This window comes from Polistes dominula, unplaced genomic scaffold (assembly GCF_049000335.1).
Source record: "Polistes dominula isolate Pdom_NZ unplaced genomic scaffold, Pdom_raw_medaka contig_12, whole genome shotgun sequence".
NCBI classification, from domain to species: Eukaryota; Metazoa; Arthropoda; class Insecta; order Hymenoptera; family Vespidae; genus Polistes; species Polistes dominula.
The window spans coordinates 4482938-4498063 of NW_028301116.1; the positions used below are offsets into that span (position 1 = coordinate 4482938).

Sequence of the window (15126 nt, forward strand, 5' to 3'; positions counted from 1 at the left end):
AAATAAAACGTGTCTTTTTTAAATAAATAATATTATTCGCATATCAAATTGTATACCAACAATATACTATGTTATACTAAATTTGAACAAAATTATTAAATAAAAAAAAATTAGGGAGAATTTTAATCGAGCCGTCTCGTTGTTTTTTTTTTTTTTTTTTATTATTATTTTTTTTTTATTTCATTCGTATAAAAATAAAATTAGGAAAAGATAATCTAAAGAGACAACTGAGAGAATTTCACAAGAGACTCCTTGGCCTCGAACGATCCACCTCATAGAAACGTTAGCATAGTTTCTGAAAGACGTGGAAGGATGATCCCTTTTTCCATCTTAGACCGAATCATCCTCTCGTTTTAACTCTTTTCTTTCTATCTTCTTCTTTTTCTTCTTTTCCTATTTCTCTCTTACTTTATCTTAAGAACTTTGAGAGAGCTTTTGCGTCAAATAAGGATAGAAAAGCTTTTGTGTAGATTCTTCTCGTTGGTGTGTCTAGACCGCGAGTCGTTTAGAACCCAGTGAATTTTTTTTTCTTTCCTTCAGGCAGTTTTACCCCCATTGATCTCGCACACCTTCGAAGTCCGCGATGGTTTTGCTATAAAAAAAAAAAAAAAAAGAAAGAAAGAAAGGAGGAAAAAAAGACTGGAAGAGGTGTAGGTGAGTTGGGTTGGGGAAATGGGGGTGGTGTTAAGAAGGAACAAGGGAAGGGGGGTGTTTGGAAGGGGTTGAAAAGGATTTGAAAAGAAGGTCTAAGAATTATTCCTCGAGGTATCCCCCCACTACCACACAGCCGGTGAAAATCTATCGCGAAATAATGACTTATGCACCCTGCACCCTCTCCCAACCCTACCTCCCACATCGAACGAATACTTTCTTCTCGTAAAGAAGTAAAGCCAATGGCCGTCTTCATTTTTCTCTGTCAACTCAAGAAGAACTCGGAATCAGCCTTTCGGTCTCGATCAATTCTATTATTTTTCCTTCTTTTTTTTTTTCTTAACTTCAAAACGAAAATGAAAAGAATAAGAAAAAGAGAAAATATCTTCTTTCTCTTTGTTCCCTCTTTTCAAAAATTGAACAAGATTAAAAGAGGAGAACACGATATGAATTTATTTATCAATTAAATCGACAAATTGGCCTATCGAAAGTTACAACATTTGCAAATTTCTTAATGTCGATTATATTACAGAAAAAAAGGGAGAAATAAAAGGTCCTTGTCAGTCGTCGTTCATTTAATTTGAGATTTTTTACTTACGTATCAGCTAAGTTGAAAATAATGATTGCTTGTCGATCAATCGGACATTTGTATAATGAAAAAAAAAAAAATAGAGAAAATATATCCCCTTGACGCTTATTACTTTAATTTAAAGCTACTCTTGTCGTTATTTAAAATAACAAAAAAATAAATAAATTATTCTTAAAGAAAAATCTTGTATTTTAGTGTAATACAAAAAATTATATTATAAAATATATAAATCATTTGACCGAATATTTAAAGAAAAAAAAAAAAAAAATATATATATATATATATATATATATATATATATATATAAATTAAAAAAGAAAAACACACACACAAGTTAAAATTATATTATAAAATAAATAAATTATTTTTTCGAATATTTAAGATAAAAAAAAATAAGTTCATATATTGTGTGTACGAATGTTCAAATCTTCCCAAAAAAAAATTAATTAACCAAAAAAAAGAAAACAGTCTCGAATGAGATTATAATTGAAACAAAATGAAATGCAACGATATAACAAACACGGTGATGATAGCGGTGGTGGCGCTTAGAGGTGGAGGGTGGTGTTGAGGGACCAAAGGAGGAGACAAAATAAATCAATTTTGAAATAAGCGTAAGTTATCTGGGTTAGACTTTCGCTGACGCGTACCTCGGTCCTGTAGCTAGGCTCATTATTTCTAACTGATGACGCCATAATTCAGGTCCTCTCCTTGACTCGGTGGTAGTAGGAAGAGGAAGAAGAGGGAATAAGAGGAGGAAAAGGAAGAAGGGGAGGGAGGGGGAGGGGTAGGGTACAAGAAAATGGACTTGCCATGGCTTGACTTGCACTTCGTCAGGCTCCTCTTGAGCTTTCTCTTCGCGAAACTTATGCGCATGCTCACATATGTACACGTTCTATCCTATATTCCATCTCTCTCACTCTCACTATTTCTCTTCACCTTTGCTATTCCGTCCAATTAAATGCCTAATCAATTATCCGACACGAAGAACGGACGGTTGAACTGGCTTTCTTGCTTCTACACCTCAAAACACGTTTCTCGATCGTCGAACGATCAACCGACATTAGGGGAAAGGGAGAGAGAGAAAGAGAGATACGACCACGATAGAATACTTTATATATCCATATATAAATCCTATATACGCGTGTATGTATATTGGTATATATGTATGTACGTACATGAGAAGAACGTTCGTTCGGCAACCCTGATCTATTGAAACACCGCTATTTTCCACAGTTTCGAGCCATACGATCGACTTAATTTATCGTTCGATACGCGGCCCCACAACCAATTTTCTACTCTCACAACTTTAATGTATACATATATATAAAAACACATAGGCATATATATATATTAGGGTGGGTCAAAAAAATGACTTATTTTTTTTTTTAAGTGCCACGCAAAAATGGGTTTCTAGACACCTTAAAAGAATTCTCACCCAATATGAGCCCTTAATTTTAATAGTAAGATCCTCCGCATCGCAGTTTTTTATTTTTTTTTTCAGTCCAATAGATTAAAATTCATACCTCATCATTTATTGATTGTACAGAAAAATGTTCAAGACGAATTTTGTGGGAAATGTAATGCTCTACAAAAAAGGTATCTTATATTTTTTCCGTAAATTTCACCATTTGAATGATATTGAAGATTTAAATTTGATGATTTTTAGACAAATCTCATTTTTGCTTATGAATTTTATAACTCGACAATAAATGACTATTAAAAAGTGCACAATAAAAATTTTTGTTGGAAATTAACTGCTCTATAAAAATGGTGTCTTATGTTGTGGCGATTAAATTAAGCGTTCAAAAGATATTCAGAGACACAAATCAGTACACATGAAAGTTTGATGATGAATAATTTTATAAATTAATATAATAATATAATAAATTATTTATATATTAATTTATATATATATATATATATATATATACATATAATATATTAAAATAATTATACTATTTTATAAGTTTTTATTTTATAACTAATTATTTTATAAATTTATAATTTTATATTAATAATTATTAAATTAATAATTATATAAATTAATATAGAAAATATAATTTATTATTTATATTATATAATATTATAAATATATAAATATAATACAATATATAATCCTTCTCCTTATATATATTATTATATATTATTATTATTATTATTATATTTTTTATATGGATATTAATATAGTATTTGGTATACGTGTAAAAATGATGATTCATTCTTTTCAGGTTTCCGGACACCTGCACAACACTGGCCAGTTTTTGGTCTTCCGAACAGATAAAGAAGCCAAAGTAAGAGTCAATATAACCGGTGGCCCATTGGCTTATCATTATCAATTCGAAGAAATTTATATTCATTACGGATTGGACGATAATCATGGATCCGAACATCGCGTAGACGATTATTCTTTTCCTGCCGAGGTTTGTATACAATCTTTATATGTATATACATTTATTTATGAAAGTGGATTTAAAGGTATTGAATATTACGTAAAAAACTTTGTTTTGATTAAATTATTTAAGAATTTACATTGGTGATAATTAACGTTTGGTTTACGGATATTTTTATAGACATATTTTTACGAACAAATGTTAAATTGACGAGTAAAGAAAAATATATATTTTGTTATTTACATCGTATAAAATATTATAATTAAAGGGCTTGCTTGAAAAGGGAAAATGAACTCTTGATTATAGATTAGTATCGTTTGATTAATAAAAGTCAGATAAAATTGTTGGAAAATAATGATAATGATTTTTGTAATTTTCCACATGAAGTCTGAATACGTCATATAGAAAAAGAAATCCCCTTAAACCTAATATTAAAAAATAATATCAAATGTTTTTAATATTTCGATTAATTTAATTTGACACTAAGTAAGTAATCTAACAATAATCTATAAACAAAAACAGTAAAGCAAAACAATGTTATATTTTATTTTTCAAAACGGACTTATCACTTTCGAAATGAATAAAATTTTGAACCAAAATTGGTAGTATTTTTTGTTTAAAAGTGTAATTTCGTAAAACGTAGTAGTAATGACCAATCAAACGGATAAACTGACAAGAGACGGACAGGAGGACAAACAATGAAAAAGAGAGAAATAGAAAGAGAAATGAGGAAACAAAAATGTACTTTCAGAAATATTCGTAAAAAAGAAAATTGTTTTTCCATTTAGAAATATTACCCCCATTTAGTTTCATTAAATTTAGTGAGGCAGAGTGTGCGACAGAACGGACATACAAGCGCGAGATTATCAATTAAATTCCACGCTTGTGAATTCGTATGCGAACGTGAAACGTAGGATTTTTACAAACGTTACATATTTTACCATCGCCGGACGTATGTATATCTACAATCAGTCGTAGAAATATTCGGAGACTTTTTCAATTTCAATCGCACGGCTATTTTATTTTTTTTTTGTGTGTTTCTCTATTTCTTTCCTCTTTTTTTTTTTGTATTTTTAAAACCAGAACTAAAAGCATTCGAAAAATGTTAACTACCAAGTGTATCGAAAATTCTCCCCGTCTCTGCCTTAAATGAGTTATATTTTAAATGTGTCCAAAAAAATAAAATAATTAAAAAAATTCAAAGATAAAAAAAGAAAATAATAAAGAGAGAGAGAAAATTATTTTTTGTATCATTTTAAATACATGATTTTAATGAATTTTTGAACACCTCGACTGTTCGTAGCTTTATCCGAAATAAAATAAAAACAAAAAAATAAAAAAAAAATTAATTTTAAAGTTAAAATATTGTACGTTATGAAATGAACGTCAAGAGAAGCGCAAAATTTTTGTCGAAAGAACGCAATTTAACTTATGTATTTGATAGGTTGTATAAATACTATCGTGTTTAACAAAGTAAATAAAATGTCTGTACAAAAATTTCGTTAGATTTGATTCAACCAAATTTGTTACTGGAGTTAAATTAAAAGGAAAAAAAAGAACAAATAAAAATCCCTCAAAAAAAACAAACAAACAAAAATCCTAAAATCAAATACAATCGCACATTCGCACACCTTCAAAACTCGTACGAAAAAAACTTGCAAACGCGCGTGAATGGGGGGAAACTTCAAACGGAATTGAAAAATGCCTTTTTTTTCCCCCATCAAAAAGTTATAAAGGCATGTTTCTATCCTTTTTCTTTTTTTTGATTTTATTTTTTGTATTTTATTCAGATCCCAGAATATCTTTTGCAATTGCTATTGCAAAAACAAGAAAGAAATGAAAAACAAAGAAGAAACGAAATATAAGAAATTTACAAAAAAAATGTATCGTAATACATCCAAATTATATAACATACACATACACACACCCACACACACACAGAAACATACGCACTTATGTTTATGCACAGAAAGTTTAACCATTTGCATATACACATACACACAGATATATGCATACGCACGCATATAAACAAAATGGTATATATAAACGTATATATAAATAATATATGTCGTGTACATGTATGTAAATGAGTGTGTGTATTTGTAGGTGTAGGTGTAGGTGTAGGTGGATAGGTAGGCCTCTCATTTTCAGATTACTCGTCGTCGGTTACACCAATCCCGCAGGCCGCGAATTTAGAAGAGAGTTGAATTTTTTATCGACTCGATATTGGCCAAATTTGTTCCCAGCCAATCACCCATCTCCCTCTCTCCCCTCCTCGTCTCTCTTCTCGTGGTCGAAATTCGTGACGACAACGACGACGACGACGATGATAACGACAACGACGACTACGACGATCATTTCGACTGATAATTACATATTAACGCGTGTCCCAATTTCGTTTCTGGCTTCATAACGTATTCCGTTTTTTTCTCTCTTTCTCTCTCTCTCTCTCTCTCTATTTTTTTTCCATCATGCTGTACATTGAAATTGCTCATTCAAAAGAGCAAAAAATATGATTCTACTCGATTTCAAATCAACAACAACGATATCGATAGTTTATTTCTCTCTCTTTTTTTTTCTTTTTGTAGAAAATAAAACAAAAAAAAAGACACGTTTCCATGAAAGTGAAAATTATTATTAATCGTTCGTTTTTCCAATCGATTATATCTTTCTCTCTCTGTGAAATAATCGCAAAAAGAACGAAAAGGAACAAAAAAAAAGTGGATAATAGATTCATATATTCTCTTCGTGCTCGTATTGTAGATAAGAGGAAAAAAAAGGGGAATACAAATGTATATTAAAATCTGTACACGCAATTAAACTACGTTTGTGTAATAGCGATTGTTACAATGATATCGATATGAACATAAAGATTGCTTATTATCGTATGAACCAAAACGTGAAAGAGAGAGAGAGAGAGAGAGAGAGAGAGAAAGAGAAATGAATATTATCGAATATTAAATAAATAAATAAAAAGAAAAAGAAAAAAAAATTTCCAAAAAAAGGAAAGAGAGAGGATTTTTTGTTTTTTCTTTTTATTTATCGTAACATTTATTCGTTTGTATTATTCATTAAAAAAACGAAATGTGTTAATGGATAAGATATTAACAAATGTAAACGAAAAATATTACATATGTTATAGTAACACGATTTTATATAATTATATCGATACGAACATAAAGATTGCTCATTATATCGTTGAACGAAAATAAAAATAAAAAAATTAAAAAAAAAGGAAAAATGAATTACCGAATAAATAAATAAATTAATCAATTAATTAAATATCAAATAATTTTCTCTTTCTTTTTCTTTTATTTTTATTTATTTATTTATTTATTCGGTAATTCATTTTGAAAAAAAAAAATATCAAATAATTTTCTCTTTCTTTGTTTTTCATTTATTTTTTATTAATTTATTTATTCAGTAATTCATTTCGAAAAAAAAGTAAAACAAATTATCAAATAATTTTCGCTTTATTTTTTATTTTACTTTTTGTATCGTAACACCTATTCGAGTGTATCTATCTATTTTCAAAACGAGACGAAAATAGACAAGACTAGACGAGATGAGACGAGACGAGAGATAAAGAGGATGACCCAAGTGACGAGATAATTAATTGAAATTAATTATGCGACGCAGGGTCCTCAAAATGGGACAAATTAAACACGCATTAAACCACCGCTGTGCGAGAGCTCATCTTCTCGTAAACAAGCTTTCTCTCTCTTTCTCACTTTCTCTCCTCTTCTCTTTCTTTTCCTCTCTCTCTCTCTCTCTCTCTTTCTCTTTAAACCGTGTAATTTCCATATCTTCCGACGTTGGAACGGTAAAAGACCGTAAAAACTACACTTATACGGCGATGATACGTTTTATCGTAGCGAAACGTCGACAAGCACCAAGAGAGAATGAAACGAGGGTAGAAGGGGGGGGAAAAGGGGAAAGGGGGGGGGAAGAAAGACACCACAAATATACACGCATACGAATCCACTTGAATATATATATACACACTTTTAACACAATGCTCTCTCTCGTTGCTTAATTAAGCATTTCGATGTAGAAGAAAGGATTTCTTTTTTAAACTACGAATCCGCTCTCTCTTTCTCTCTCTCTTTGCGAGAATATTTCGTGGTAAAAGGTCTCCGTCAGTCCACTCTACCTCCTACTATTCATTTCTATCTTTTATTATTTTTTTTTATTATTATTTTTATTATTATTTTTATTATTATTATTATTATTATTTATATTATTATTATTATCGTAATTTTATGTTATTTTTTTTCTTTTGGTTAAATGTTGTAATTTAATTGCAAGACTCGTTATAACTTGTTTTTTTTTTTTTACTATCGATTAGTATCACAGATTCTACAATATCGACGTGAAATGATTGAATTTGTTCTTTTATCAGATTAATAACGAGCGTCGGGAATGTGTCCAACTTTAACGATCATTCGATACTTTCTTTTAAATGTGATCTATTAAAAAATATAAAAGTATATCATGTAATCTTATGATCGATTATTTCAAGCAAATAACAAAAATGTAAAGAAATTGAAAATTTATAAGTTTCATCCAAAAAAAAATGAAAAAGAATTATATTAAATATTGTTTAAATAATGACAATTATTTTATCTATATAATTAATACTATTATTAATTAATTAAACTTTCAGTATTAAATCGTATAAATTTCAATTAAAATTATTATTTTAAATATTAATGTCTGACCATATATTGACCATATGCCTGATTCATATTACTACTTACATATGTCTGACTTTGCATTGGAACTTGACTCTTACTACTTAAATACATATTTTAAAATACGCAACTATATAAAAAAAAATAATAGTAAAAATTAAGTGAAAAAGTCACATAATAATTATTATAGTTAATATGTAATATATTTATATATTACCTAACTTTTATATATTAACTATAATAATTAACCTTAATATATATATATATATATATATATATATATATATATATATATATATATATTAAATATTATATATTAACATATATAGTATCAAATCCATCTGTTTATCATTGAATTATTATTAAATATTTATTAAAAAAATTTTTTAATATACAAAACTTCCTATTAATCGTATTAATCATTAATTTTCTTTTTACAACGATAAACACAGTTAAATTTCATCAGGATTGACAATAATCACGGCTGATATAATCAACTAATGTAAACGCATGAACAAATTTCGGTTTATTTAATCATCGTAAACGACAAATTCACAAAGAAAAAAAAAGAAGAAATTTGATACACAGAAAAGAGAAGGAGGAAGAGGATCGATGGCAATTATTGATTATCTTCTTTTCCATTGATCGTACTACGGTCCTATGAAATTCGATACGTTCATCATGATTTCATTAAATGTTACGCTAGAAATAATTGTCAAATCTATAAGTTCGTTTCGAACATTATCGTCCCTTGCTTTTCGGTAATGGCCGCTTAATTGCATGTACGATGCATCCTCCTGCGAAATATAATCGAAGTACCAACACGTTAATCGAACTCGATCGCCTGCCATGTCTCCACTCTCACGAATAACACACACACACGCAAACGCATGTACATAGAACCCTTTAAATTCCTACTACTACCAATATTCAAACCCTTTTATTATAAAATTTCTACTTTATGCAACAGATTTATTTTCTCTTATTGATTTTTATTTCAATATTTTTAATTCAATGAAATTACAACTGAACAAAGTAACACGTCAAAGATCAAGTTTAAGTATTATAAATATATATATATATATATATTAAAAATAAATAAACTTAATTGCATTGTCCTGTGCCAATTAATAAAACTATCTGATCGTATAAATAAAACATTCTAAACAAAATAAATAAATTAAATATAAATATTTAAATGAATGCGTTTGTACGTGAAACAATTATGAGCATCGAATTGAATCAACAGGTAAATTATAATGTTAAAAAAAAAAAAAGGAAACGTTATAAACTAAATAAATAATCGAAATGTAAATACTTATTGTACAATTTGATAATCGATAATGCGTATAGGGTAAAAGGATTAAAAAAAAGGTTAATCGATTAAATAAATTATTCTCTTTATGGTTGTAATATAATCAGTTACAGTATAGATATCCATGTAATGTCGATTTGTTTACCTGAAACAATATTCACCGTGTAATCGCATAAGCCGTGTAATTAGAGCCTGCATCTACCGCCGTAGTAGAATATGTCTCGCCTAATGGTTACCTAATTTACCATGAACATTGTATAACTATTGTGGATGTCGTAACTCTGCGCGCTTGCGCGTCCCTTTGCCCAACGAACATGCTTTGGGTATCCCTTGGATCATCGCCGAACATCCTCTTGCTACCATCGATTCTACTCCTAACATGCTATATATTGTATATTATAAAAAAAAATATTATTAACTAAATAATTTTAACCCCTATGTTAATTTTAACGAGGTCAAATAAGAAACCAAAGAAAAATTGGCAATTAAAAATTTTTAATAATCATATATATAGATTTATTTTGAAAATTATTTATTGTTATTTGCATTCAATACAATTTTTAAATCAAATTATGTTTCATGGGGTTTCTTATAAAAATGCATTCAAATAAATTTCGTAATAGTTACAACCTGTATAAAGTTTAATATGTTTAAGAAAATTTGTATATATATTTTCTTTCAATTTTGCAAAAAAATTTTAAAAATTATTTAAGAAATATAACAAACGAAATGAAATTTGTTTGATAATGAAATAAATCATATAACGAAACAAAATTCAAAAATGGATCAAGAAAATAATACAAAATGTAAAACACCCTACTTAAAAATTGTTTTTTGACGTGCCAATCTACTTTGGTTATCCTAAAGATTTTTTTACGTTTTTTTTTTTTACAAATATTCACGTTTCTCTGAATTCACGTAATAGTTAGGAAAGTTTTGACCAATTGAGATATAAACTGTAAACGCGTGTTGAAAGTTTCAATTTAATGTCACATTAATTACGAATTTTCACCTCGTTAATTCGATAATTAAATGTACAGTATATAATTATTATTAACTCTTGAACAATTTATTTAATTGTTTAATATTACTTGATTTTATTTCTATCGATGAAATTTTTATTATTCATTTCAACAGAAAAAAAATCTTTATATTTGATTTTATCTTCGTAAAATAATAACCTCGTTAAAGTATAGTTTTTTTTTCTTTTTTTCTTTTTTATTTCCTCTTCCTTCTACAGTACGCGATGTTTTACATATACAGAATACCATAGCATTGTTAAACGAAATATTATTCTCTTTCTATTCCTCGAAATAATGTGTATAATTTTTATTATTTCACGAAAGCTATTCGTGCGATGAGTACCTAAAAAAAAAATAAAAAATTATAAATTCGTAGAAGTAACATTAATCTCGGTATTTCGTATTAATTTCGAAAATTTCCTTCAACTCAAAGTTCACTTATTTTTCTATCATCTTATTGTTCCAAAGACAGGATTTTCTTTTAATGTAATAAACTATTTCGATACTAATTCTCTTCTACCACCCCCGTCACACCCCCTCCCCACATCTTTCTCACTTTTGTATGCATTTCTAAGTTCCAGTCCTTGGTTTAATAGTATAGAAGGTTTTCCTTTAAGCTCGACTTACGTTTTCCACCTTCCATCTCTTACCCAAGAGTGCACCCTCTTCAAGCTTTGAGAACTAATTTCTTCTTCCCTTACTTTACTCAACTATCTCCCTGCTTCGTTCCTTTACTCTTTCTCCCTTTCTCTTTCTAAATTCACTTAAACCGACATTTCGACGTTGCTCGGTTCTCTAATACACCCAGGCAAGAAAAGTTCAATGAATGATAATTGTCACGGTTAAAGGTAAGCGTCTTCCAAGGTGTGCCGAGCTTACCAAAATCATTTCAAACTGCTTCGTTCAAGAATTCTTCCACGAAGAGAAAACCATATACTCCTCTTTTTTCCTCCCATTAAAAAGGATAAACTTTCCAAATGAATTCTTAAAAAAAAAAAGAAAAGAAAAAAAGAAAAAGAAACACTTGGTAGATAATTGTGTTACTTTAATATAAAATTAATAAAAAAACATTTGGAATATTATCCTAATTTACGTCTAATTTTTATTCCTAAAAATTATTTATATAGATATTAAAAAAAAAAAAATAATCCATAAGAATTTTTAATAAAGTAAAATAATAATTCTATAATTAGTAGAAATAATAATTAGTTATAACAATAATATATAAATATTATTATAATCATTTTATTTTTTTATTTTATATTTTATGTTATATTTTATTTTTTATTATAATAATTATAATAATATATAAATATTATTATAATGACTAATATTTATTTCTACCAATTAGAATTATTATTTTACTTTATTAAAAATTGTTATGAATTATTTTCTTTTTTTTAAATATTAAAATCTATTATGTTATTTATATAGATGGTTATCGATCGATTAATAATATAATCCATAAGAATATTATTCGTTTGTTAAGAAAAGAAAAATCGAAATTGTAATACCTGCTAATCTTTCAATTTTATTATGTTTTTTTTGTTACACTTGCAACACATAACCACTTGCAATACATATCTAAAAAATTCTACGTATATACAATGTAGATACGTGCACATATACGGTGGTAACGTTTCGAAATTAATTAGAATCCAGGTTTTGGCGCGTAGAGAACGAAATTATCTCCTTAATTAAACGGCACGAAATAAATATAGTATCCGACCGATATAATCTGTAATTGGTTCCAGCGCATGTAAAATTCTGTAGAATGGCAAGGTACGCGTTTTAAATTTGATCGAATTAAAGCTTGTAGGGGAAAGGGTAAGCTGTTAATTCGATTGATCGTTGAGAATTTTTATCAAAGATCATATTTAAAATGATTTTTCATTATAATTGTTCAATTGTTTTTTCTTTTTTAATGGAAGATCGATCAAACTGTATTTGCGTGTAAACGATAAACGAAATAACATTTAGAAAAATCTATGGTATTTACTTGAAAATTCAAATGGAACACCCTGTAGATGGAAAAGAAGAAGTAGAAGAAGAAGAAGAAGCTGTTCAACTTGCAAAAGAATGTCTTATAAACACGGTCGTTCTTTCTCGAATCACCATGGAACAAAAAGAAAAATAAAAAAAAAAAGAATGTGTCTAAAATCGATTCGAAGTTAATCGAAGACATAACTCAAGTCCAAGACGTGAACTCGTTCTCTACGTGTACGTTACGATACCTAAAATCCTTTATCGCACGCGAGTTCGAGATAACAACCAACGAGATATCGAACGCGATTGGTTTTTTTTTCTGATTTTCAACGATTATTAATTCACTTTATTCTTATAAGATATTTCATAATACAATATTTCATAGAAAATTTTATAATTTTGCTGGTGTAATTTTAAACGATAAAATGAGTTGACTTATTTATTATTTATTTTGATAATTATTTAAAAAAAAAATTAATAAAAGTATTTGGATATTCTTTGTTGCATCAAAGTTTCGTTGTACATATTTTCTTTTGAAAAATTTTATTTATAGGGTGTAAATAATTAAATGATAAATACGGTTAAAAAATCGTATCACCCAAATTGTTAAACCCACTACAAAATCTGACGCTTTAGAACAAATTGTCCTGTCATCTAAAAAAATTTAGTTATCGTTAAGTAAATTTGACTAACAGGATTTAATAAATTTTCCTGGCTACACATTTGCATTAGAATTACGTCAAAAATACGTTGTACATTTTTATAATAAAAAGAAAGTATCTATGTACTATAAATAATTAATGACAAATGCAGAAAATTGACAGGCCCAATAAAAATTAATAAAAAAGATAGACACAATAAAAAAAATCTGACCTTTTAGAACGAATTGTCCTCTAATCTTAGATAAATTTTCTTATCGTTAGTTAAATCGGACTAAAGTTTTCTGATAAATATTCTTGGTTACTCATTTTGCGCGATAGTTAGCAGCGAGAGGAAGGCAATGTTATCGAGCGAGCAGCTTACATGGCAGAGTGACGTGACACTGGAGCCACTCCCAACGGAGACGCGTCGTGTGTCAATATTAACGATAGCTTCAGGTCAGGTTGCAATAGCACCGCGAAACTGCCCTGTTTCCAGGCTTCCATCCTCTCTCTTACTCTCTCAGGAAAGTCTGTTGACAATGTTGGATATTAATTCGACTCGGGATATGTTCTTTGTTCACCTTTACCAATGTACACTTGTGGGATGCGTAGATTGCCATTCACATTTTTCATAAAAAAAAAACCTCATTCATCTGTTTTTCCTTAACATTTTGTTTTATACCACTAAAGTGTATGCAGATTAATTATGTTCAAACAGAATCACAATAATTACAATACCTAAAGGCTAACAATCTTCTCGTTAAACGAAAGATCGTCTAAATCATTAAAAAAAATATTCGTACGTTTGTATTTTAAAACGATGAATATATGAAAATCGTTTAAAATTTCTCTATATTCAAACTCGATTACAATAATTATGATCTAATATTAACAATTGATCTGTTAAATTAAAAACAAACATAAATCTTAAGAAATTTCAATGAAAAGTGTTTTAATGAATTATTATTATTCTGTAATAAACAGAATAATAATAAAACAAAATAAAGTATGATTAAATGCATAATGAAAATTGGTATTAGAGTATTTGTATCGATGAGAATTAGACAGGAAGACTATAAGGAGGTGATAAAGGTGAAAGCGAGAGGAAGGAGGTGGTGAATAGAATGGGAGGAATGGTCGGTTTGAAAGCCCTATGGCGGAGAACAAGGGGATTCCAAGAGCTATGGTACTTGAGCGAGTCTGACCCATTACCGGCGTGTTTGAGCGACGGGCCGCTTTGATGCCGAAAGCATACTCGAGAAGCAGCTGATGGAGTACCTCGAGCACCCCCTCGAAAGGTCCATTCGTGTCCCCACACCTGAACGGGATAGCCACCAACCTTGCTTACTATTACATACATACATACACATACATATAAATACATACACTCACATACATACATCTACTTACCTATCTACGTTTACGTTAGATCCTTTCACGGATTTATGCTTTCGCGGTAGCTCTCCAAATTGAATCCACCAGGAAATTTCTCTTAGAACGACGTTAATCGTTTTAACTCAACGTCAAATCTTCTATTGTTATCCGATCGTTTCCTATTCTCATTCAAATACAAAAATACAAATATCATTTTTATTTTTTCTTCCAAAACAAATTGAACATCGTAGACTTTTCTGACAGAATATTAACACTTTGTTGATCGTTTAAACATTACGAAAAAAAATTTATTAAAAGTTTAATAAGTGAAATTTATTAAAAGTTACTTATATTGTTTTACTTTTTAATCCAATTACGAAATAATAATTTATGACATGACATAAATTCTTAAAAAAATGAACAACGTATTAAAAAAACAAAGGAACAATGACAAATAAATCTAA

General features: G+C 28.6%; 1 protein-coding gene across 8 annotated transcripts in view; it reads left to right on the plus strand.

Annotated features, from left to right (window-relative positions):
* CARPA (Carbonic anhydrase-related protein A) overlaps nt 1-15126 on the plus strand; it is a 231849-nt gene that overhangs the window by 174081 nt on the left and 42642 nt on the right. For all 8 annotated transcript variants that reach the window (XM_089176802.1, XM_089176797.1, XM_089176799.1 and 5 more), the window contains one exon: nt 3469-3660. In XM_089176802.1, coding sequence (XP_089032928.1) covers nt 3469-3660 — 192 coding nt within the window. The remainder of the gene's footprint in view (nt 1-3468; nt 3661-15126) is intronic.